This window comes from Hipposideros armiger, unplaced genomic scaffold, assembly GCF_001890085.2.
Source record: "Hipposideros armiger isolate ML-2016 unplaced genomic scaffold, ASM189008v1 scaffold_9, whole genome shotgun sequence".
In the NCBI taxonomy this organism is placed as follows: Eukaryota; Metazoa; Chordata; class Mammalia; order Chiroptera; family Hipposideridae; genus Hipposideros; species Hipposideros armiger.
The window spans coordinates 591,553-618,674 of NW_017731359.1; the positions used below are offsets into that span (position 1 = coordinate 591,553).

General features: G+C 39.2%; 1 protein-coding gene across 1 annotated transcript in view; it reads right to left on the reverse strand.

Annotated features, from left to right (window-relative positions):
- Window positions 1-27,122, reverse strand: part of HYDIN (HYDIN axonemal central pair apparatus protein) — a 355,182-nt gene that overhangs the window by 221,848 nt on the left and 106,212 nt on the right. The window contains exons 8-10 of the mRNA XM_019653707.1: window positions 22,672-22,873; window positions 18,097-18,280; window positions 6,838-6,937 (exon numbers count right to left, since the gene is read on the reverse strand). Coding sequence (XP_019509252.1) covers window positions 6,838-6,937; window positions 18,097-18,280; window positions 22,672-22,873 — 486 coding nt within the window. The remainder of the gene's footprint in view (window positions 1-6,837; window positions 6,938-18,096; window positions 18,281-22,671; window positions 22,874-27,122) is intronic.

A 27,122-nucleotide genomic window follows, 5' to 3' on the forward strand; every position in this document is an offset into this window, starting at 1 on the left:
TGGCCCCCAATGACTTCTTTCTTTACTCGAAGATAAAGGAAATATTGAAAGGAAGACATTTTGATGACATTCAGGACATCAAGGGTAATACGACGACAGCTCTGATGGCCATTCCAGAAAAAGAATTGCTTTGAAGGGTGGATTAGGTGCTGGTGTCGGTGCATAGCTTCCCAAGGGAAGTACTTGAAAGGTGACCATAGTGATATTCAGCAATGAGGCATGTAGCACTTTTTCTAGGGTGAGTTCACAAACTTAATTGTCCAATCTCATATGTGTCAGTTTCTCCTGCTCATTTCTAGGTTTTCTGAGAACAGGAACTATGCTTTTGTATATTCTTGTACTCAATGAGGCCATTTATAAAAGCTTTTGAAAGACAAAGTTGCAGGTGGGGATATGGGTTAAGTTTCATGCATCCTGAGAGGCCTTCCTCAAGACCAGTGATAGTTGCCTTCCCTGCTATTTCCCGTCTCTGAACACACATTCACATAATGGAGCTCAATACAACAATGAAAATGAAATACGACTAGAGCTTCAAGCAACACCATGGATGAGACACGCAGATTGATTCCAATGACATACATTCCAAAAACAGGCAATACTAAATTGCATTGTTTAGTAATACATACATAGGGGTTAAAAACTTAACAAAAGCAAAGAAATAATAATCATAGGGACAGAATGGTGATTATCTCAGGGGAAGGTTGGGGTGAGTAGTGTGTGACTGGAAAGGGATACACAGGGGGCTTCCAGGGATTGGTAATATTTTATTATTGATCTTGGTGACAATTACATATGTTTGCCTTATAATTATGTCATAATTTATATGTATGTGTATTAACTCCCTACTGCTGCTCTGACAAATTACCACACACTTAGTATCTTATCATATAAAATTATCTTAAAAGTTCTGGAGGTCATGTCTAATCAGGGTTTTGTACACCTGAAACGAATACAATACTGTATGTCAACTATACTTGAAAAATTAAAAAACAACAACACCTTTTTTGTAAATTTTGGAGATCAAAAGTCCAAGATGGGTCTCACTGCACTAAAATCAAGGTGTTGACAGGGCTCCTTCATGGAGGCTCTAGAGGAAAACCCATTTCCTTGCCTTTTCCAGTTTCTACAGGCTGCCTGAATTCCTTGCCCCTTCCATCTTCAAGGCCAGAAACGGCTGTTCGAGTCTTTTTCATATTGCATCGTTCTCACACTGAGACTGATAACCTCTGCTTCCCTCTTTGACCCTTTAAGGGCCCTTGTGATTATATTGAGCCACCCACATAATCCAGGATAATCTCCCTACCTTAAGGCCAGCTCATTAGTAACCTAAATTCCATTTTCTGCCTTAATTCCCCTTTGCCATATAATGTAACGTATCCACAGTAACAGAGTCCCAGGTTCTGGGGATATGGGCATCTTTGGGAGGCCATTACTCTGCCTACCACAGCATGTATTATGTTCATTTCTGAATCTATGTTCTATTTCTTAGTAACAAAAGGTTAAAAGTTAAACTGTGGCATGTAAATAAAAAAGATTCATATACAACCATAAAAAAATAAAACTTCTAAATGTTGTATTATGGAATAATCTCCAAGAAATATTTAAAAAGCAGTGTTGGAACCATTGTGTAAAGTATGCTATCATTGATGTAAAAAGGTGGGAGAAGCAGCAACATATCTATATGTATTTGCTTCTATGTGCTCAAAGCACATAGGAAAACAAAAGCAAAGCAAAATTAGAAAAGCAAGAGTAGAAGCTTTTCTATCTGTCTAAGAAGTATTTCTTAGTGACCTAAAACCAAGATAATAGTAAGGAATCATCACCAGCCCTTGAGAAGACACATAGAATTGCATGGAATTTACAGGGAAGATAATATGGAATTACTATGTAAACAAAGCCCTTCCCTGGAAATTGCATATTTTAAAATACCACTAAGAAAATACAGAAGAATGTCATGCAGATGGAAAATTATACTATTCAGTTTACCCAGAATGTGAATTATGTAGCAGAATTCAGAATTGCAAATGAAACAATAGATAAATACAACTAGTTATGTCATGTTTGGGAACCTCCCGGAGAGCAGCCAACCCCTTGGAATTTGGCCAAGCACACGTTCCAGGGGAGACACAGAGAGGGGGTTGGTCCTGCCACCTGTGGCATGGGGGCCACTGGAGCATTTCCAGGCTGTATCTGAACACTGATGTACCAACATTTCCTTTAGACCCATTAAGAAGTCTGGGATAGATGATGCTGGTCGGATGGGCAGAAACAAACAAACGTCAATGCAGAAACTCTGGTCAGTTCTGCATTCATTCTGGGGCTATCCTGAGAATCCCACATTCATGGGCAAGGAAAGACCAGATCAAGCCAGGATTCATTCACTCACTTACTCACTTTTTTCCCCCATCTATTTGCTCATTCATGTAGTCAATATTTTTTGAGTGGCTTTAAGCTTCCTGATGCTAACAGCATAAGACATAGAATAGATTTCAATATATAAATTATATATATTGGCAAAACTATACTATTTTGTTTAGGGATGAATACATAGGAGATAAAATTATAAAGTAAAATAATAAAGCAACTATCATAAAAAGTGTGATGGAGAACCATGGAAGGTGAAGTGAGCATCATCAGAAAGGCACACACACCTGGAGGAGGGGGAGGGTAGCGTAGCTATGGGTCGGGCAACCCATCCTTCTGCACTGTTCTTTGACTGCCTGACTATTTTATACTCAGAGAAAAGTGACTGCGCGGATATTTGACTAGAAACATTCTGGGTATAGCAGAAATGGTCGAATTTTTGCATTTGAAGAAACTAATGATTGTGCACTCTTATTCCTCTCCCCACCCCACCATCTGCAAGTTTAAAATAATCATCAAAGCTATAGTCCTTGGAGACATACACATAAAATAGCAGAGGCAAGTAGCACTAGCTATCCTGAAAATTAAACCCATATTTTTCATTCTTACATACAAGTGGACAACCATAGACCAGAAGACACTGGAAGAAATACTATGAATGCATGACACCCACTACCCTGGAATTTTCTGACTAATAAATATCAGTATTTCTCTGGGCATCCTTATTTAATAGCCTTGAATGGCATTTAATGTCATTTATTACTCATGTTTTATGATTAAAAGTTTGTACTTGGGCCGGCTGAATGGCTCAGTTGGTTAAGAGCTTGCTCAAGAGTGCAAGCTCTGAGCAACAGGGTTGCCGGATTGATTCCCACATGGGCCAGTGACGCTGCACCCTGAGCTGAGCTGCCGCTGAGCTGCCAACAGGTGGCAGGATGGCTCAGCTGGTGAGAGCACGTGGTCCTAACAAGGTTGCCTGTTCGAGATGGTGGGCTACACCCACCAGCAACTAAAGACTGAACTCGGCACCTTGAGCTGAGCTGTCGCCCGGGTGGCTCATGGGACAGAGCGCGCGCTCTTAACAAGGCTGCCGGTTCGCCTCCTGCATGGGATGGTGGCTACACCCACCCGCAACTAATTGAACACAGCACCTTGAGCTGAGCAGCGCGACTGGACTTAGAGCTGAGCTTGCTGCGTCCTCCACAACTAAGACTGAATAACAACAACTTGGCTGTTCCCCTATCCCCAAAACTGTTCCCCTCCCCCAATTCCCCAATTAAATAAATAAATAAATAAAAAGGGGAAAAAATGTAAACTCTAGGGAAAAAAAGTTTGTTCTTTGACAACAGATGATCAATCCTGTAAGTCTAACATTAGACTGTTAAGATTTCCAGAAGACTAAAATTAAAAAGTAGAAAAATGTATGTAAAACTACTAATAAAATAAAATTTCCCAGAGCTGAAGTGACACATGAGTAATCAGGTTCAAATGGCCCACAGAAAACTGAGGAGGATGAATTAGAAAAAACTCACTCTTGGACATAACTTCATTACAATTCAGACCCCAAATACAAAAAGAAAACCCTAGAAAAGACTGAGAGAAATAAGAGGCTCCCTATAAAGGAATGAGAATTAGGTGACCTTCAGACATCTGGATTTTTACAATAAAGTTTATACAATGTCTTCAAAGTTCTGAGGAGAAATTATTTTAAACCTAGAATTCTATAGTCAGCTAAACTATCAAGTGAATACAGAGGCAGAACGAGATGTTCAAGGATCAAAGTTTCTCTTTTATATCTCCTTTTTGAGGAGGTTACTTAAGCGAGTGAAAGTGAAGAGATGTAACGAAACACACGAGGCAATTTAGAAAAGAATTCCTGGATAACAACTCTGGTAGGAGGTGACTGATCTGAATTAGAAGAAGCTGGTAGGCTCGGAGAAAAATGTCTTCAAGGAGAAGAGGAGAATGAATTCTAACATTAGATAGGAGTAAAGAAATAGGGAATTAGAAACCACAATGCGGGGAAACCCAAAAGCTGCCCAAAAGAGTGAAGTCAATTATGAAGTAAGATAAAACAAGGCATAATTGTGAGAAACTGATTGACAGGTAAAAAAAAAAATCTACTTGATATAGACCTTAGGGACATTCTTTGAGTGACTAAAAGTCAGAACTCAGCCAACAGAGTATAAAATGCAATCCCAGAGTACAATTTGGCCCTTCAGTGTATAAAATTTATGTAGACAAAATAGAAGATTTAAATATGGTTATCAATCGCGATAATAATATAAAAGCAAAGCAACTCCCAGAAGTTAAGAGGGAGAAAGCATGAGATGGTGGTGAGCAGGTTAGGGGGTCCCAATATCCTTACACATCAAGAGATATTATAGAGTTGATGGAATAAAACTATAGTTTTAAGTATCTTAATTATGGCTATAAATAAATTCATAAAATGAACTATATTAAAATAATTGGGTTGCCAAGGGCCGAGGTGGGGGACGGAGCTCCCTGCAAAGGGGCATGAGGGACCTTTATGTGGTGATGGAGACATTAAATACTTGATTTTGGTGGTGATTACATGACTGTTTAGGTTTGTCACAGTTCACAGAACTACACTCCCCAAAAGGGTGAATTTCACTGCTCGTAAATTCTAACTCAATAAGCCCAGGAAGAGGTAGAGGAGATATAAGTGAACTAAATCTTCATCTTTCATACTGGAGACTTAAAAGTAATGTGTGAAGTTGATAACTCATAGCAATTGATAACAAATATAAGCATAGCATTAGCAAGGGAAATTACCACCACAAGAAACAGCTAAAAGTGTTTCTTCTTGGGAGCAGTACTGGAGAAAGAGACTGCTATTTAGCTTTGTAATCTTACAGTCTATATGTTTCACTTATTTATTGGCATCAGCGTTTGTTTAAAATTCTGAAATATTTGTAAAACACAGAAAAGTTCCCAGAGTGGTACAAAGGACCTCCATACATCCTTTGCCCAATAATCTTTATAGCAAAAGATCCAATCCAGGCTCACACTGTCCCAGATGTCATGTCTTTCTCGTCCCCTCTAATCTAAAACAGTTCTTCAGTCTTCCTTGACTTTCAAGACCTTGATATTATATTTTTGAAAATTGTTTTTGTTCTTCTGTTTGGGTTAGTCTGATGTTTCCCCATAATTAGACCCAAGTTAGCTATTTTGGCTCTAATATCATTGAAGAGATGCTGTATTCTCCATTGCATCCTAGCAGGTGGTCCAACAGGTTGATTTGCTCATTACTGCTGGTATTAACTAAGATAATATCTACCACCTTTATTCAGTGTAAAGTTAATTTTCTCTTCACTTTGAAGGATATTTTGAGACTACGTAAAATCCTATTCCACACCCCACTTTCACCCATGAGTTTTAAGATCCATTGACGCTTTGTACTTGAGTTGGTTATTACTATGATTGCCAAATGGTAAATTTTATTGAGTAGACTCACAGATTCCTATTTACTCAATGGATTGTAATTTATTAATGTCATTATTTTGATTCTCAACGCGTTCTAAATTTGGTCAGTGGGCATCCCTTTGCTGGTTTCTGTCATTTTTGACATGTTTTGTTGTTCTTTGAGCATTCTCTTACTTTCCAACACAAGAGGATGTTCCAGGCTCATCTTGTTCTTTCTCTGCTTCAGTCCTGGAACCAGTCAATTCTCTAAGGTTTCTTTTAGTGGAGGGTGGGATTTAGAAACCAAGCATTGGGTGCCAGGTGTGCTTATTGCTATTAGGGTCTCAAAGCTTCCAGGACCTCTCAATGGACATAGCTAGGAAATATGCATATATATGTACATAAAGATATACACACATTTACATATATGCCTCTGCATATCAACAACCATGGTTCATACTGATAACGCCAATTCCATTCTGGTATCAAAGGGCTCATCTTGGTCTTCCTCCTTTCCATATTTGTATCTCCCTCCTCTAAGAGTGAAAACAACTGACTCTTGTTATCTTTAATGTGTTAACTTTTTTGCTTAATTCTTCTCTCTATGTGTAATCTTCTGAAGCCATCAGCTTGCCACCCTCCTTGTGGCTCTGGCCACTGCCAGGCTTCCATCCCATCCCACTTGGCATGCATTATTTTGATAAAAACTTTTAAAAAAAAGTAGCAAAATACTATAAAAAGAACAAAAAATAAATTGCAAGAATCTGTCTCAAGGAACGTTCTTACTGCTCTAGAATTCAAGATCCATGTTTTTCCATCCCCCACCACACACCATACAACTGTAATGTACTTCAAAGTTTGATCTGTTCTAGAAAGAAGTGAGAAGTGCATAGCTTGACTCCATTATTCCCCTATGGATACTGTGCACTGCCTGTAGCCTGAATACACGCGTGCACATGTGCGCACAGACACACACAGTCTCAGGCACCCCACTTGATTCTCTGGGCACTCGGTAACCAGGGTTTACCACATACAGGAAGTCTTTACCTGAAATGTCACAGTAAACAGTGTGTTGGTAGACTTTGGCTTCCGGGGGGTTAAAGTACACAGTGATTTCAGCTGATGAGTTGGGCCAGACATCACCTTCCTGGAAAACATGAAAGAATCATTGAAAAACAATATGATGCTTACCATGAAGTTTATGTAAAAGAAAGTTTCATATTTAGAGTATTCCATTTTCTTCAGCATGCTTCCTTTCTCCCTTCTCCTTTGCCGGTTCAGACCTTTACTCTCTCCCCTTTTATGTTTTTGTTGTCACAAATTAAAAAACAAAAAAAATACAATATGATGAAAGGAAGGTACTGTTTTTAAATGTTATTATTATAACATTTGAAGGAAATACGTTTACGACAAATAAAAGAAAGCACTATTTTACCCAACAGATAGTTAACTTATACGACCTGTTAAGAGGTGGTACAAGTTGGAAAGAAGCTTCAAAAATAATTTCAGTGAGTTCAGGGATATATAATGAGTTTATATAACTAATTATTATGTTAGTTTATAGCTAGGATGCTTAGGGCATTTAAAAAATTTATATATTCAATGAACGTTCATTGTATGCCAATGTGTGCCCAGCACTGAGCTTCAGAAAAGAAGAAGGGTGTGGTCTAAGGCTGCATGAATTGCCCATGTTAGACAGATGATAAATACGTATATAAATATTTTATAATATACATGATAAATGCTGTGCCTATATAAATAAGGTCCAACCTAATAATACATTTTAACTTGGTAAACAAGCGATGTCTTGCAATACGAGTAGTTTATTTCTGGAACAAATTATGCTCGCAAACCGAGGTATTACTGTACTCTTATTCTATTGGGCTGTCGGAAAAGTCATGACATATTTTTTCTGTTTTTCGTTGCAAAAATGCGTCATGACTTTTCCGACAACCCAATATAAAAACATAGCAATGGCCCAAAGCAGAATGGTGGCCAGATCCAATCCTAGTTCTGACCTAGTGTGATATTTCTCAATTTAACTCAAACCACTCAAAAGTCATAATAAAAAATTAAATTTTGAAATTGTAATGCATATGTCATATATCAGAATGCCCTTGAGGTATTCTTTGAAAAATATTTTGTACTAATGATGTAACCTGGTGCCTCTTCATTCACTTCTCAGAGCTGGAAAAGGAGATGCTGATATCACCTGCCTCAAAAGGTTTCCTAAGATCAGACGAGGTCATGCAGGTCAAATGCTTTGCCCCACACTCAGCACCTAGTAAGAGCTTAGTGAATAGCTGTTTACTATGATTGATGTTATATTTATGCCGCTTGGAAAGAGTAAGATGAAAAGCATGGGAAAAATTAGAGGGGAAAAAAAAAAGCATGTTTTTTTTCTCTATGGTTTTTGTAAATAGGGCCAAGTAGGGCATATGTGAGAAACACATCCGAAAATCTATAAACAGTCCCACCAGCTAAACAAAAAACTAAGGAAAGACAATGTGATAAATAATTAGGCTCCAATTTCAGACAGTCCCCAATGCGTATTCTATTTCCAGCCTGAGTAGAAATAAACATAGTGCTGGAATAAAGATCAAGCAGAGAACAAAACGGTTGAAAATGCAGACATCCAACAAGGGTGTGGGGGTGGGTAGAAAACTAGAGCTAATTTGGATTTATTTATGACGGTAACAGCCTTATCAGTGTGCTTCTCAGGCCGCATCCCCCTGACTTCAGAATGATGAAGGGTACAGAACCTCCAAGGAGTAGCAGTGAGGGCTGTCAGTGTCCTGTGGGTCCTGGGAGCTCTCACCTCCTAGCTCAGCCCACTAGGAAGAAGGCTCCATGAGGGCAGGCGCTGTTCTATCCCCAGGACCTAAAGCGGAAGTGGCTCATAGTAAGTGCTCCACATAGGAGTATTTATCAAATCAGTCGCATCCATTCACTCTGCACATTGTGTATACTAGCAGATGCCTATTCATCTTCGTAGCCTATTTCCGCCATTTTCTCCTCAGCTGGAGCCACAAAACTCATTGTTTTAGAGCTGGCAGGGACCTTTGCGGTCATGTGAGAAATAGGGAATTCCTAAGCACTTTCACTTATTTAGGCATTTCACTGTAGCACTTTTCCGAACCTTGAAATGAGAATCTGTTCCCTTCTGATAAATGGCAAATACCTGGCCCTTTTGACAAGTGGGCGTCTTAGTGATATTAAGTGTTAGGAACACTCATGCCTAGAATGGGCAGAGAGGCCAGGCAGAAGAGGTGGCTCAGCCATTCACTGCTGTATCAAGTGTATCCCTCTCAGAAGGACTGAAGACCTGGGCTACCTCCTAACCCCTGAGACAGGTGTACTCCCCTGACGGCTATAGACACTGCTCTGTCTGGGTGGATAGACTGAACACAGGTAATCTGTTCCTATCTAAACTGACTGACCAAAGGGACCACCTTGGATCCCTAGAAAAACTCTACTAGAAAAGTCTCACCAGAATGGTAGGAAATGGCCCCCAAAATGATTCACTGGAAGTAAGGTAGGCTCAGTACATGTGGGCAAATTCAAGGGCTTTATGGTTTGGGGTGAGCCAGGTCACTTTCAAAAGCATTATCCCAGCCAGAGAATCCAGGATCTGTGTGCAGACAAGAAGGCAACACATTTAAGCTACTTAAACTCTCTCCCAGAAGCACTCTTGGACACCCCATCATCAAAGAAGTCTGATGATCAGAACTGGTGGGCTGGAAAACAGCGGGATGGACACACTCCAGAGAGGCAACCAGAATCTCCCCAGAGGAGGGAGTGCTGATGTCTGGGTGTGATCCATGCAAGTGCTGTCTGATGTGGAGGCTCCCTGGCAGCAGGGAAGCCCTTCTATTGGTGAGAGAAGACAATCTGAATCCACAGGTTCAAACTGAGCAAATGGGTCTATAGGCTCCGAGCTTTCTTATCCTGGGCGGTAGCTGTTTTATTGTGTCTGTGACATTTACTAGTAACTTGCACCTTTATTGAGCCCAGGGAGATAATTCAAGGACAACCCTATTCTAAAACACCCTCCTGGGCTTGTATCAGGTAATGTGCATTAGGAGGGCTATGTGTATCTGCAAAAAGTGTGGTGCTTCAGTTTCCTCTTACAGAGGGATGCTTTCAATGTTAGGTCATTTGAAGGACTTAGGAACATGTACAAGGACACTTATTTTTCAGTTGTGATTAAAATAAATATTAAGTAACCTCTATTTCTTTATAGCAAGAACTCAATATAGCATTTTCTAGCAAATCAGAGAGAGCAAATCCCAGAAACGATCAGCCTAAAATGACCTTACTTTCACTTTTACATCTTTGAAACATTTCATATTACTTCTCTAACACTTTGGAAATTAACTTCCATGTCATTTATTTCTCTGAAAAGAATTTCTCTTTTTATTGCTTAGTTCTAAAGATTCTGAAAACCAAAACAGTCAGAATTTTCCCTCCTGGCTCTGACATCAACATCCTTTCCTCCCAGTCCTATGAAAGCGGCCTGCCTCATCACGCACAACCCCTTGCTGCTCTACTTTCTTTCTATATACAGCCCTTCTCCCATCACTGTCCCTTCTCTGGCTGATATACATTATCATTATCTAGTTCAATCTTTACAACCTTGTGAAGTAGTATTATCCCCATTTTAAAGATGAGAAAACCAAGGCAAAGAGAAGTTAATTATCTCACCCAAGGTCACACCAGTAGTAAGTGGCAGAGCTGGGTTTTGATAATGTTTTTTTCTTTAACATCTCGAACCCCACTGTAATTATAACAAAAGGTCAGGCCTCAACAATCTCACATTATAAAAAATGCCAGAAGAAATTTAAAAACACAACAACTGATAATCAGACTTCGATGAAGCCAGCACAACCTGGTGCTCCTGTCTGGTGAACACAATAGGACCCTCTGCATGCTCATATGTTCAGGTATCTTCAGGTATGGTAGGTGACTCACAGGAAGTTCTTTTGGATGACACGGTCAATATTAGTATTTTGCAGTTCTTGAAAAATGCATTCGTAGATCTTTATCAAGCTCTCCTGGTTGGGCCAGGTCCAGTTAGCTCAGAACAAGATCAGCAACTAGTGATTTCAAGATCAGTTATAATGTGTATGAATTCCATCATGTTCTACCAAAGTGGAAATATTCTTGAGTACATAAATAAATATTTTCCGCTATCTTATCATATTTAAGGAAAATTTAAAGAATTTCTCTTGGGAAATAAAAACATCCTCTTAAAGTCAAATTTTTATCAATCAATCAGGAAAATAAAGAACTGATTAGAAATTATAATCTGTTTCACTACCCACACAATTGCTCCTCTAGAACCTTCCAGATAAATGAGAGAAATTAGAGCTCTCTTTATCATCACTCAGGGCAAATACAAGTTGTCTCAAAGAGAAATAGGGGGGAAAAAAGGAAGCTAAAAAATCAAAGGTAAATTATCCTAATTATCATTGAGAGGAAAGATTGAATTGGCACATAGCATGCAAGGAGACTTTTCTACTCCATTATATGTCCTCAGACAAGAAACTGAATTTAGTAAAGCACTGATTCTCAAAATAATGAATGACCAGCAAAGTTTCTAAGAGAGGGGTTTAAGATTTGGTCATCTGTCAGGGGAAGTTTCACAAAAGGTGTGTTCTTTCTCAGGTACAGTACTGTAACCCATATATGGTGAATATGGTGAAAATTCCAACGGGGTTGTATAGAGCTGAGGGGGTTACGTGTGAGGTTCATGCCTTTTTCTGGAGAGAATGGATCTGTGTCTCTTCCAGCAAGGAAGGGTGTCAACTTATTTAATGAGCCATGAGGAATCTTGCTGTTTCTAAGACTTCCTTGGGTCCTCTTCCACCCACCCTGGTTCTCTAATGCAACAGTGAATGTGCCAGTACAACTGGAAACGGTTTGGCCAAGCACAACAATCGGAGAGGACAAGCAATAATAAAGGGAGGCTGAAGAGTGGGAAGACGGTACTGATGGAAGAGCTGTGACTTGTCAAGGACAGTTTGTTCTCAGCAGATCCCTGTCCCTGCCCTCCTTTCTCCTCTCTGGTGTCCATTTCCAAGGAGTCAGCTCCCACATGTTTGCAATGTGACTCACGGCTAATGGTGCAAGAAGTGAAAGGGGTTTGCAGTACGAAGCTAGATCTTTCCTCTTTGGTAGCCATCTGGGCTTCCACCCAACCTGGTTCTGCTGAGCTCACATGCTATGCAGATTTGGGAAAAATAAAGTAAACTAAATTTGAGCTGTGCTTTCAAAGTCTGAATTGCTGAACCACATGTTTTCTGCAGGCTTGGGTGACAACAAAGCATGGTTTACTATTACTTACATGGTAATAAAGAAATTATCAAGTTTCTCTCCCTTTTTAAGGCTTAGTTAAATTAAGCTGAAGCTTTCCTAGGGATACTGGATCAATTTTTCTTCTATGGAAAAGACACTTGCTAACGGAAACAGAAATGTTCTCCCTGCTTGCCGATGTCAGTCAATCAGCTAGGACCAGTTTGGGCAAATACCTTTAAATTCTCAGACCTTTTTTTTTTAAAGAAAATATTAAGCGTTCAATATTCAGAAAATTGCTGCATCTTAAAAGTGTGACCTGAGCCAGCAGTACCAGAGCTCAGAAATAAGGCCAGCACATCTGTGCTGTGATTTCTCAGAGGGGTCCTAGATGCCCATGGAAATCAAAAGCTTAATTCCCTCTTTTTGCCCTGGGACGTTCTTCTGCCTCTCAATTCTCAGAATTGTATTTTCTGTTTTTGAATCTCTCTCACTCAGGGTCCCCAAGAGACCTCAGAAGAGGATATAACAAAATGAGACTGTCAAAATTCGGTACAGTCAGAGTCCATCTAGTAAAATAGAATATTATATTTCTGAAAGTAGTCAATTCCACTTGCTTTTCTGGAAGGCACAAAACATGCATAATAGACTCAATTTTACAAGTCTTGCTCAAAGAGGAAAAAAACTACACAGAAACAGGTGGCTTGAGAAATAATCAGCATTCTACAGAACCCAGTACCTTCCCTAGGTAAGGAATAAATGGAAAAATTCGGGCTAGTTACATTAATACTGCAAGACGTTATCAAAAGAATCGACACGAGGAGCTTGACAAATAGTAGTAAACACCACATGCTTTAATGACCAGAGCAGTAGCTATGGTTACTATTAGAATACCAATAAATTATTAAAGCTAAAAAAAAAATCCTTCCAGACCTCTGTCCTGTGTCTACCCAGGGCTGCCTTCTCCCTGTGGTCATTCTGGGTCCTTGTCTGACACCTTTCATGGAGAATGAACACCTCCTGGATCTCTCAAAAGTTCCCACCTTTGCACTCTGCAACCACTTCACTACTCGACACCCAACACAACTCCTCAAGGTTCAAAAAACAGATCCCATGGCAACATTATACAATGAACATGATGAGAAAAAGTGGGCCAAGAAAATGGGATGAACCACGGGCCAAGTGGTGAACAGGTTGTAGAACAGAGAAAGAACTTTTAGTTCTAGAGTTTTGGTCAGTCATTCCTAGAGCATTGAGTCAAATTACTTCTCACGTGATTATATTAATAAAATTTGATTAATAAATTCAAACCCATCACCACCTCTGGGCTTCTTAGGGACAGTGACTGGACTCTTGATCTCGAATCTACTTGCTTTAAATTGAAAGAACCTCCAAAATATGATGATATTCCCATAAGGCACACAATATGCAGAGACACAATAAGGTTTTAGCTGGCTCGTTTGAATAACCAAAATATAGAGACATAGGCCTGAGAAAATAAGCATATCATTTCTTCTTTCTTTTCAGACACTAAGGTAAAGTTTTTTTTCCTTTTTAAGTTTGCCTCATTTGAAGACAATGACCTTGCTCAGTGGACACAGAGGCTGATAAGCTCATCAAAACACAAGGTGGTCTCTAAGCCCCTAGTTCAACCTTTTATTTTATTTTTATCTTTTGAATAGGATATCAATTAGAAATTGATTGTTAGATCAGTAGGTGACACTGTGTGGTTTTAATCTTCTCTGCTTCTACTGTGAACTCAACTCATATCACCAAGAAGCTAATTAAAAGGAATCACACTCTAATAAAAAAAAAACACTAACTGCTGAGGCATAGCTCAACTGTCAGAAATTAAATAGTGGCTTTGGCATAACTGATATAACACCTGAGCAAGATTCAGAAGAGACTTTCAGTAGAAAATGGTGATGAACCAACCATAAAGCGTAGAAAGACATGGAAGATAGGCGGGTGAGCTCTGAGCTGGCTAGTCCGCCTCTTAGCCATCCTTCTCTGTGAATTCACCCTAGATTTTCAGGGTCTTTAAAGGTGAGCACCTGGGGGCTGTCTTGGGCCCTCTGTGATTTTCCGTCTTTGCTCTGCTCTTCGAATTTCCATCGGTTTTTCATGCCTTCAGTGAGGACCTCTATAAGATTTTCACATATCTTACCTCCAGTCCTAATTGCCCTCCCACAAGTTTATTACTACATTTCCAAAATTTTCTGGACATCTATTATCATCTCAACTTCAACATGTTTAGAAACGAACTCATCATCATTAACTGCTCTCTGTCCCTCCCTCCATTAAATGGCACTGTGATAGGCCTGGAGCAGAGGACAATGTACTCCTTAACCTTAAGGAGCCTGGAGTCTGTTCCCAAACTGGAGAATCATAACTTATGAGTCAAAAAGGATCCAAGTGTCCCATCCTTAAAAAAAAAAATCCTTATTTTGTGTACAAGGCAACCAAAGCCAAGAGAGATCAAATGGCTTGTTTAAGGTCACATTTGTTACTGGCAAAGCTAGGAGTTAAACTCGGAACTCCTGGCTTGCTAATTTCTATCAAACGCATCATAACTCTCCCAGCCACTCTAGTTCAGGTTCTGAGGAGACACATGATTCCTTACCATGTCTCACCCTCAATGACCAGTCAATTAAAAAGCACTTTATTGCCTTTCTTATGAACATCTCTCACATCTGCCGTTTCCTTTGCTTTCTGACCATCACCAGGCCGACCATCCAGATCAGCGTCACCCTTACACATCACCCTGAACTTGCCTGCACAGATGCCCAGTCTCCCTGACCCTTCCTGCAGAAGCACATTTCCCCTGCCTGACCTTAACCCACCCTCCCACTTTCTATCCACCCTCCTCTGGTTTGATGCACACATGGCTGCCAGGGTAATATTTCTAAAACCCCTTGAACACACCAAGCTCCTGCTCTGAGCACTCCCGTGAGTCTCAGATACCCTTGGCATACTGTGTGGGAAAGGGGTCTGTGGCCATGGAGAGACGGTGCTTGCACTCTACCACTTGGAGAATGATCTTCTCTTGAGCCAGTATTTCCCAAACTTATTTGACCATAGAACTTCCTTTTGCCAAGGAACACACGTTACCGCCCCTCAGGTCCAGTGTTTGCAGAAATGCATTGTGGGAGACAATAGCCTGTAGGCTAGAGCACAACAGGTTGACCGGGCAGCCCAGGTTGCCTCTCCTCGCCTTCCCAGTCTTATTTGTTACATTCTCCATGACTGCCTGTTTCAGAAAAACCAGTAATTCTATTGTTATATAATATGCCATAAAACTAACAGTTTCCCTTTTGCGTTTGTTTTCATAATTTCTCCAGCTAAAAACATTCTCCTCCCTTTCCATTTAATTAATGTACAGTTCAGCTCTCATCTCTTCTATAAATCCTCTCCCAACTCTCTGACTCAAAACTACTCGAGCATTTATTTACCTGTCCCAGAAAACAAAAATCTCAACAATGGAAAATACCCATAGTTCACATTTGGGTCAAGAAGCTAATGAAATGGCAGAATTTTCCCATAAAATGCCTTTGAAAGTAATTTACAAGGTAAAATTATATTACACTCCTAACAACTGTATTTCTAAAAACTATCAGGATCTTTAAGTTGGAGGGGAGGGGGAAGATTTAACATCAATAAATAATTCACTATCTATAACTGACACTGAGCTCTGCTGTTTTGACCAGAATAACTTTAGGAAGACACTAGGAAAGCTTCATGCCTTCATTTTCATTTTGCAAAACTTGTCAAGAATCAGCTAATGAATACTATTATGAGAAGAAAACCTGAACAGTGTACAGAAAAGACAAAATCATTACAGGTACTACAAACGTCACTTATACTCTAAGTGAATACTATCCCGCTCCTATTTCTGTGATTTTTTTCACACAATATGAAACAAAATTTGTCTCATTTATTTAAGAGATACCAATTCTGTGTATCACTGTTTTAAAATATATTTTTCTTCCTAATGGTGAGAAGATGCCTTATGATAAGAATGCCCAATTCAGTTCCTAGCTAGAATTCAAAAGCAATCATATTCATTGCTTTATTTTCATATACATTTATCTCTATCAAGAAGCTTCAGGTTGTGGAAGAGAGCATGAGGAGAAGAAAACCTGAGGTAACACTAGTCTTTCTACTTCTGGACTGGAAATGTACAAGACTTGCCTGTGGGCCTCCCAGCTCCTCCTGATCCCCAGTATTTGCCATCTCTAAGTCATTCACTCCCAGAGGATATGAGAAACAGCGCAGCAGTCATCAGCCTGGATCTCCAGAGCCAGCTGTGAGGAATCTTGAACTGTCTGCACGCTGGACCTTACCGGCATGTCTAAGATTGCCATGACGGATGAGTCCTCCCTGCCTCCGCCCCACTCAGCCATTTGCTTCCTTGCACTTGTAACGCCTTCCTGATCTTTTCAACATCTTTGGGCTTGACTTATTTTAACTGGTATCTTTCCTGTCCTTCTAAGGCTACATGTGCATCTTGATTTAACCTCTTGCTGGTCTAAGCCATCATATCTGAAGATCCCTTTACTCAGCTGAGCCCTGGATGGTCTTCTGATGTGAGAGAAGATTCATCCTCAGCCCACTTCTCCAACTTCCCTACATGAACCCTTTATTCAAACAAACTGATCCATCCTTGGAGCCTTGAATGAGGCATGCCGTGCAGGTCTCCAATTTTGTTTTCCAAAAGTCCCGTACTGCCAGACCCAACTCAAGGCTTTGGCGCTCAAGAAACCTTCTCGAACTTCTTAGTCTATGACCATCACCTCAGTCTCTGAACTATTGTACTGACTGTCTTCCCCAGTGATTCCCACAGAAGGGCCCACAAAACAACAGTCCCACAAAAGATCTCCAAGTGGCAGGCTCCCTCTCAGAGATGTACACATCATATTAAGGACTTTTAGAAGCCTTGCAGCAAATTTCAGACCATCTTGAACACAGTGTTTCTGACACTTATTTATCCAGGGAATCCCTTTTCTACGCTATATCCTTTAATAACAACTTGGAGGTGCAGACATAAGAAAAACAGATCTACACAAGTCAGTGGCATTTCCCACAAGTGACCTTGTATTCTAATATGCCCTTGTCCCCATATCTTCACTCCAACTGGTTTGAATGGTAACAGCCCAGCAGCTCTAACTACTCGTAGCTGCTGGGCTTTCTCAGCTCCTATTGCTTTCCGTATCCTCATGTCACTCCATGCTTGCTAAGTGAGGTAACAAACTGTGCCTAGCACATAGTAAATACAGAAGATGCTAGCTACTTTGAGATAGTGGGGCAGAGTAGTCAAAAGTTTGCTCTGTGGAATCAGGTCCTGTTCTAACTCGGGTTCCACTTTCATTAGATAGACAGTGAGGTTGAGGACTATGTCTGCTTTGTTCATTGGGGCCTGGTACTCACAGAACATGCAGTCAATGAGTATTTATTTTGCCCACCAGGGGACATGTGGCAATGTCCAGAGACAGTTTTGATTGTCACAACTAGCATCTGGTAGATTAAGCTCAGGATGCTACCAAATCTCCTATAGTGTACAGGACAAAGAATTATCCAGCCCCCAGTGTCAATAATGCAGAGGTTGAGAAACCCTGCTCTAGAGTCAGGCTCATCAAGGATAACTTTCTAACTACTGACTGTTTAGCCTTGAGTAAGTTATCAAATTTCTCTAAGTCTCAACTTCCTCATCTATAGAATAGGGGACTGCTTATAACCGATAATATATATACACATGAGATAAATTGGGTAATGCATACAAAGTGTTTAACCGTGACTGGTGCATAGAGAGTGTGGCCTATAAACATAACCTATGAGCAGTCTTACCATTAACCTTCATTCACTGTCTCATACTGATGATGAGGCTCTTTAAAGATGGCATCTTTACGCTCTCAGAACTCACTATGTCCATCCCAGAGTGAATACTCTCACCAAAACAAGCCCTGCACTCCCACTTCTGTTTACTGCATGGTCAGGCTGTACGTATGTGCTCACCAGGGGCTCAACGGTGAAAATGTTATTCAAGGAGAGCACGACGTTTGCCTGAATCAGCCTTCTCTGATTCTCAAAGCTGCGGGAGAGAATGGAGAGACGTTCTCGGAGGGAAGGATCAATAACACACTCTTCAAGAAACTCATCGGTCTCATTCTTTTCCTCTTTGATCAGATGCTCACAGACCCTAAAGAAAAGCAGGAAATAGAGATTCATTTTGGTACTCCCATGAAGAACAGTAAAAAGGGCTCCCCTGCAGGCAGTCCACCGTCCTGGCAACAGTTTCCCCCATCACCCAGGGCTCGCCCCTCCTGGCCCTGAGTCTGTAACATGCTAGCTGAGTGATCTGGTACTTGAACTTCTCAAGAGACTCAATTTCCCCTTTGGTCACTTCCTTCAAGAAGTCCTCCTGGGCTTCCTGTCCTCTTCAATGTCTTTGCTTACTCCTGAGCCCTTATGAATATTTGGACAAATATTTCATTTTAGGTAATTGTGTTTCCAGATTGCTTTCCAAATACTTAACATCTACCCTGCCTCTCATACGTCAAGGACAATTTTGTTTCCTTTAAACTTGCTTAGCTTAATTTTTTCTTAGCTGTTAAGTTACCTGAAGAACAGAAATCTAGAACCAGCAAGGACTAGGTTTAGAAAGTGATTCTACTATCTATTTACTAGCTCTTTGACTTTGGGAGTTACCCATTTCCTCTAAGCCTCAGTGTCTTCACCTGTAAAATAGAAATAATAGGAGTTCCTCCGTCATGAAGATGTACTGAGGATTAAATGTGATCACGGACCTGGTGCCATTCCTGGGACAAAGCAGGTGCTCAATAAACACCAGTTTTTCTCCGTGTCAACCACAGGCAATTGCCAAGCTGTCAGGCTTCTACAGTGCTCAAACTACACCAAAGCCACCTCTTTTTTTCCCTTGCTAGCTCTTCATATCCCCCGTGATAATCAAGAAAAGCTTATCCCCAGCCCCTCTACTCACCGCCCTCATCGAAAGCGTGTTCACATTACTCCTTGTACCAGTTACTCCATCTGAATTTTGAAGACCGAATTTTATCTCCTCAGGGGTCATATGGCCATTTAACCAGCATTTTACCCGTATTACCAATGATGAGAGACAAATTATTTAGTTCTCTCAGTGAGGGCCTAGGGTCACTGAATTCCTGTCCCAGGCCCAACATTTTCTAAATGACTTCACACAAACCATATGCTCAGCAATGTCGTATAACTCTTTTTTAATAACCTTAGTATTCAGGTTCCTTTGGCCACATAGCATAAAGACATCGAAGAAATAGATCCAGTGTATTCTGGTTCCAAGGAAGAAAGCGTTCTGTGCTTCCTTTTTATTGCTATTTGGGAAGCAGTGTCCAAGGTAACGAGAGCAGCAGTCCTTTTATACTGCTGGGCAGAGCAGCACAAATTAACGAGAGCTCAGTCCATAGAAAGGAAGGAAACCATTAATTCCTGCGAGTGGAATTTATGATACCTATCTTTAGGAATAAATCCTAAAGAAACAGCCATGGGAGTAAATTAAAACACAGCTACAAAGGTGTTCATCAAAGTGCCAGCAATGATACCAAAAAAAATGTGGGTAAATTTGATGTAAGAGATTTAAGGATTCATTAAACAAATGATGGGAATCATAAACATTACATTTATTTCGCAGGTTAACAGGAGTGGGGTGTGGGGATAAAATGCCTTGTATGGACCAAGGATGATAATGCTCCTTGAATTGAGGAGTATGATTAACTCAATCCTTGCACCAAGAAACAAAAGACAACAAAACAAAAATTCCCAAATGCTGCTCTTCTCCCACACTGTTGAGACTCTGGAACCAGTAACAGCTGTATAATACACATGGGGGGCGGGGGTGGATGGGGAGGCAGGTACCAGATGGAGAACTAGAATCATGGCTCCGGGTCTAAGAAAGGAACATGCAACAACACCTTGAAGCTGGGCTGACTCCACCAAGGGATTCTAGGTACCCCAGTCATTGTTGGGCCATTTGTCCTGCTGATACCTATGGTCTCCTGCTTCAGAGGTGGTCCTGTTCTACAGATGAGGGCACCTCTCATCAGAGAGTGTAACCACACACCAGCCATCTCTCTAAGTCAAACCAGGAAGGTAACCTATTTTCCAAATGGTCTGGTAGCCACCAAGGCCCACTGTCTTCAGGCCTCAAGTACAGTTCAGTGGGGAAGACTTGTGTTTCAGGCACAGTAGCGATTAACCAGTTGCTAGAGACCCTGCTCCTTTGCAGCAGCCCCAAGAGGTGGTAACTGGATGCTGAGGAGAGTAAAATATAAAAGCCATGGACTTCCTAGCTAGGAGAAATACTCCCATATCCACACTTGGCATGGAAAAGATAGAGCCATCCACCTTCAAATGGACTATGTGATCCTGGACACTGAGCAACTCTTATAAACTGAGGACTAGAGGCTCTCTTCCCGTTTACCAATACCACTCAGGTCTTCAGATCCTTGTATTACCCTAGGGTAGCGAGAGGCCCCCCAAACACAATAAGATTAAATGTATTACTACCTGGGTGGCAGGCTCAAAGCCCAATTAAAATTGACCTATCTAGAGAAACATGTCATTTCCTACACCTAAATGTTGTGGAATAAATCCATGCTGACCACTATGTGGAGGTCCCATTGAGGATTCTAGAAGTTACTGCACAGAGAAAGGGAGGGGGAGGGGCCAGGGGAAGGGCCAGAGGAAGGAGAGCATCACAGCCAATAAACTCTTCACTTAGATCAACCAATCCAGTTTGGAGAAACATGAGTTATGTTGCTACGTGTCACCCAAAGTGAAAATGGAGGTATTCTTATTTAGCCATCTGAAACCACTTTTCAAGTTCATTATTTAAGGGAGGGGCATGATCCTGGATGATAAAATTAGGCTTCCAATCATAGTTATGGAAATGCTATCCCATAGTATTCCCTTGCTACAAAAATGTTGCTAGAGGAACTAATAGAAAGAGCAAGGCAGATAGTGAAAGAAAGACAATACAAGAGAGAAGGAATAAGACTCAACAAGGATAATTTTTAAAAGATAAGGATGTGAGTGTTGGGGGAGGTAGAGTGGATGGGAAAAGAAATAGCCATCTACGTGTGGTTGAGATTATATTCTCTATACCTTAGCATCCCTGATAGCAATTGGTTTGAATTTTTCTTGAGTTTCACTGTTGAAATTAACTTCCTTAAATACTTTTTGGACACAGGCATGGCATCGATCACATCCTATACATACAGTCAAACACACAGACATAGTTGAAATTAAAGCTGACTTTCCCTCTGACAGTTGTATTCATTCTCCTCAGAACATTATGCCTACAGGGCAAGCAGGATATTTAAACATTGTGCTTACTGCGGCTCCTTTGTTGGTACCTGATCTCCAATTTTATCTTTAAACCTGCGTGGACCATTCTGATTGTTGATACACACAGTGACTGGAGAATCGGGACAAATGAAGCGGAGGGGGCGGGGGGTGGAAGCCATTTCCTCTTGCCTTTTTAAACTATGGGTATTTCTATACTATGAGGCAAACTAAAGTTTTTAGGCAGCAAAGACTTTTCTTGTCTCACTTTTTAAAGACAGCACAGTGGCAATCCAGTGATTAAAGCTCATTGTCTGCATGATGAAGCTTCTGGTCCACTGTGCCCTGTCACTGCCACAGCTCCTTCTGATTCAATTAGGGGCAGCACAGTGGGAGCTTTCTGCCTGGTTTCCATGGACCTAAGACTTTTATTTTTATCACATACTAACTTGGCTTTAAACAAAGCTTTGAAGCTTCCCAGGGCTAATCTTTAATGAAATTGAGGAGGCAAATAAAAAAGGCAGAAATAAATTCCAGTGAAAGCAGCAAAAGTGATAATTTAGGGAGGATAGGAGTTTAAAAGAGGCAAGGGGAGATTCAGTAAAAAGAAATATTCAAAATTCAATGGTGAAGAGATTAGTTAAAAGAGTTTGGGTTTCCGTTTTATTCATTTTCTCCACTGCCTGAAGTATCACTTTAAAAAGCAGAAGATTAAAGATACCAATAAGAAATCATTAGTAAATTATATGGTTAGCAGGGATTCAGCAATGCTACTAAAACTGAGACTATAAAAGCAATTATATGTAAGCCCTTTTTTCCCCTCATTCTTCTTATTTTCTGGAAATATCTTTTCACTGAAAAAAAAAATTCCACATTGATCCCAACCCAAAAGAGATTTATAGAATCCCTATGAAATCTGATCAATGTGGTTAGAGTTATGAAATAAACTACAGATGTAGATTAGTTTTGGGAAAATAGTGAAGAATGATGTATTTGGTGTTTAAAATCCAGTAGTTCAGCTACCGATTACTTATAACCAGGTTAAAATTAACTGAAAATGGACAACATTGTGTTCCATGTAGCTCAAATCAAGTTCTTAAATGAAAAAAAGAACACCACACACAGGAACCAAGCTATAAAAATTTCACATTGTTGAGTTGGTTAAAAACTTACCACAAAAGTCATTGATTTTTCATAATAACTGAGCTTTATGTTCCCTCACATGACAGCATATAGGTGATTTTTCTTACAAACCTGTCCTTTTCTCTGTCTTCCTCTCCCTGGGCAGCAAATATCTTCCACTGGAAATGGGCAATGATGTCACTGCGGTTGTAAATAGTTACAGTTCGCTGATTGGCCAGAGATATGTAGGTTTTCTCGATGACCAGGGAATTCTTGTCCAGCCTTATATTCATGTCTATGGCAGCTCCATACAGAGATACAAACACTTTCTCACCTAGAAATTTAAAAAGTAGACACACACTTTGAGATTTATTCTAGAATGATGCTACCTAGCTTTTTTCCCCCCCCATAAGATTAAGTTAGGGAATATTGTATAAGCGTTACGCATTTCATTCTTCTCCACCAACCCCCCCCACCCGCCCACTCCCATCAATCTAGAGGTCAGACATGATCAGAAAACTTAAATACTATGTTTGGTGCAATTATAGAGAAGCCAATTATCTTGCTTTGTCATTGTAAAAAATATATAAATATAAATTGTTGTGGTGGGTGCTACAAGACTTTTTCTTCCTTGTAATAGTTTTTTAAATTCTACAGTCTAACCATGAGGGCACCTGAGTTCTAGAATTATAACCATATGCCTCATCTCTATCTCAAGCATGAGTTGGATTTCTGATTCTTAAATTAACTGTACCAAGTATAACTGGGAAGAGCTGCTCAGCATGAGAGGCACTAAGTCCAATCAAAGGGGATCAGGAAAGTTCAATAACTTCATTAATAGAAAACAGGCGATTTAAAAGAAACCACATTCCTAAACAACAACAATTAAAACAAAACAAAAATGAAACACACACACACACACACACACACACACACACACACTACAAAAATAGAAACACAAAAGTTATGTTTATAATTTAAAATTTGTAAATGTTAAAAGAGTACTTTTATTTAGCATAGTAATTTAACTCCCGGACTTGATTCAAGATGCACCAATGGCCTTAATTCTAGGTGCATAGATGAGGGCCCTGCTTCCAAGAAAACAAAAACCTACAAACTAGATCTGATCTCTGCAATGTCACAGGAAGTGCACAGAAAAAGAAAATAGTTAAATACCATCAATGTTCTGTTGATCTGTGCTGCTAAAGTTTTAATCAGCACCCAAAAGGCATAATCATTTGCACCTTATTTTTCTAACAAACATTTCTGCTCCATTTCCTGTTGTATGAACCAAGCAGCCAGTTAGTAAATTGACAATATACATTGTAAATGTTCTTTAGGCCTATCATTTTTAACACAGCAAAACTTTCCCCAAATCTTAAAGGAAAAGTAACCATTTAGGCAATTGACTCTAAAATTTAAAATTTTTATTAAAAAATGTGTACGCATAAAGTAAAAATTTCAAGTACTATAAAAGTGTATATCATGAAAATAAAATGTCTTCCTCCTCTTCACTCAATCATAGGCCTGCTTTTTAGAGGTAAGAGCTGTTAATATTTTCATGTACTCCCATCCCAAATAAAGGTATGCACTCTTGTCAACTTTTAAACTTTCTGATGAGTAAAACCTCATTGTTGCTATAATTTGCATATTCTTAATTATGGATGATATTGAATATATTTTCATGTATTAATTGGTATATATATATTTCTTTCTTCCTCCCTCCCTCCCTCCCTCCCTTCCTTCCTTCCTTCCTTCCTTCCTTCCTTCCTGTGAGATGCATATTATAGCCTTGGTCATCTTCCTTTTGAGAAGTTCACCTTTTGCTTATTGATTTGCTACACCTTTTTAATAATAAAAAATTTGCTCTTTGTCATATATGTTGCAATTTTTTTGTCTGTTAGACTTTTTAATTTCTTTATGACTTCTTTATGAATAAATGTTCTTAAGTCTTTATGCATTCTACTTGTAATTATTTTCTTTATAGCTTTCAAATATAAGTTCAGATTTTTTAAAATTACATTTCACCTCAACTTCCACCTTCCCTTCAAAAGTGGTTTCTTTTCTTAATGAAACTAAAGCAACCATAAGTAGGTCTGGTTCAATGCACAACTTAAAATGAGACATGGGAGATTTTCTTTTTTTTAGCAACAATAAGCTAGGTTAAGCTAAATGACTTTCCTGCTAGATATAACTTAAAGATCTGAAATAAATATGAATAAACATCTTCTTAAAGGCACTTGAGAGCCATCATGATGGTAAGAAACTACCAGGCCAAAATTAAAGGAAAAACAGGACCCAAAGAGATAAATAAGCATGGAAGAAAGTTTGGCCTGAGGACATGCTACTCTTGGCAATTTTGAGCTATCATTCTTGTGAGGGCAGGAGTGATAGAAATCAAAGACCTAAGCCTACATAAGGGGGAGCTTAAGTAAAAAAAAAAAAAGAGGAGGAGGAAGAGGAGACGACTCTCCCCACAGTAAGTCCTCAAAGGACTATACCCTCAAGATGAGGGTGAACTAGAAGTAGACTGGCCCTAGTTCAGAGTTAAATATTATACTGGATTTGTCTATGTCTTGCAGAGAACATCAAGCCTTGAATTTAGTAGTCATGTACTAGCTTCACCCTCAGGAACCTGGAAGAAGCAATTCACTTCTCTCTGGAGATAGATACCTGCATCCAAAGTTTCAAATTTTTCAACATTAAAAAAAATAATAAAGTAAAAATTAAAAAACCACACACATTGCCAAACAGAACGAGGCCTGCAAGGAAACAAAATTCCATAAGTGAGAACCTACAAATACAAAAAAACAGAAACAGATCCACAAAGAATCAGATACTAGACACATCACATAAAGACTATAAAACAACTATGCTTAGTAATTTAAAGACACAAAGGATGAGCTTGACTATATTCAGGGAATAGGAAATTTAAAAAAAAACAAAAAACTAGAAAATTTGAAAAAGAACCACACTCTAGGCTCTTGTAGAAATAAAATAACCTAAACTTTAAAAACTCTAAGAATATGCTTAATAAGAGAATTTTATTAATTTTAAAGATGGCTCAGAAAATACAAAAAAGCAATATGAAGAAATGAAAAATACATGGGAAATGCACAATGAATGGGTAAAAGACTAGGCAGATGGAGTGAAATGGTGTAAAAGTGTTCATTTGGAAGCTCAGCAGAGGAAAGAGCTAATGAAGCAAAGATAACATTTCAAGAAATGATGATTAAGAGTTTTCTAGGATTGATTAAAGGCATCAGCTCACAATTCTAAAAACCCAATGAATACCAAGTAGGATAAATTAAAAGAAATTCATATATAAATATATTGCATTGAAACTAAAGAAAATCAAAGACAAAGAAAATCCTAAAAGTGGCCAGAGGGAAAAAAACATTATCTTCAAAGAACTCATGGTTAGAATTACAGTTAACTTTTCAACTGAAACAATGGAAACTAAAACACAATGAAATAGCTTCTTCAATATAAAGGAAAACAATGCCAATAAAGAATTCTATAATGTTTTAGCTTTTTTTTTTAATCTAAAAATGTCTTTATTTTGTCCTAAGGTTTATGGATATTTTCAATGGATAAAGGATTCTAAATTAGCACCCCCCCCCAACACTTGACTAATTCCATTTTATTATCTTCTGCCTTCCATAATTTCAGCTGAAAAGTTTGCCATCAGTATTATTAGTGTGCCTTTTAAGGTAATGTGTCTTTTTCCTCTGACTAGTTTTATAATATTCTTTTTGCTTTGGTTTTCAGCATTTCTACCACCAAGGATTTGCTGAGCTTTGTGAACCCTGGATTAATATCATTCATCATTTCTGAAAAATTCTCAGACACTATCTCTTGAAATATTTTTTACCCCATTCTTTCCTCTATTTCTAAGACTCCAATTACATATATGTTGACCTTTAAACTGTGTCTCATATTCACATGGCTTTGCTCTCTCTTCTTTTTTCCCCCCATTCTTCTTTGCTTCTCTCTGTGCTTCAGTTTGGGTATTTTCTATTGAACTGTCTTCAGGTTCACTAATCCTGTCTTCTGCAGTCTCCATTCTACTGTTAAACTAACACAATTAGTTCTTAATTTCCAACACTGCATTTTCAGTGTAACATTGTTATTATAACCTGACAGAGATAAAACAAATAGGCCAATATGTAGGCTTATTATGCTTCTAAATATCAATGCAAAATCCTAAATAAAAAATTAGCAATCATAACTTATCAGCACATTAAAAGAATGATACTGTGCAACCAAGTGGAGCTTATTTCAGAAATGAAAGATGGCTCACTATTAGACTATCAATTAATACAGAATAAATGTAAGGGGGAAAATTATATGATCTTCTCCACCAATGCTGAAAAAGAATCTAACAAAACCCCAAACACATATTTTTTAAAAACAAAACTCAATAAAATCAGAACTACTAGAATTAAAACATGGTATAAAGTCTCATAATTAAAACAGCATAAAGAGACAGATCAATGAGTGGAATGAAATAAAAGTTCAAAACAGACCCAAAAACATATTGGAATTTATTATATTATAAAGGCAGCATCTCAAATCACTGT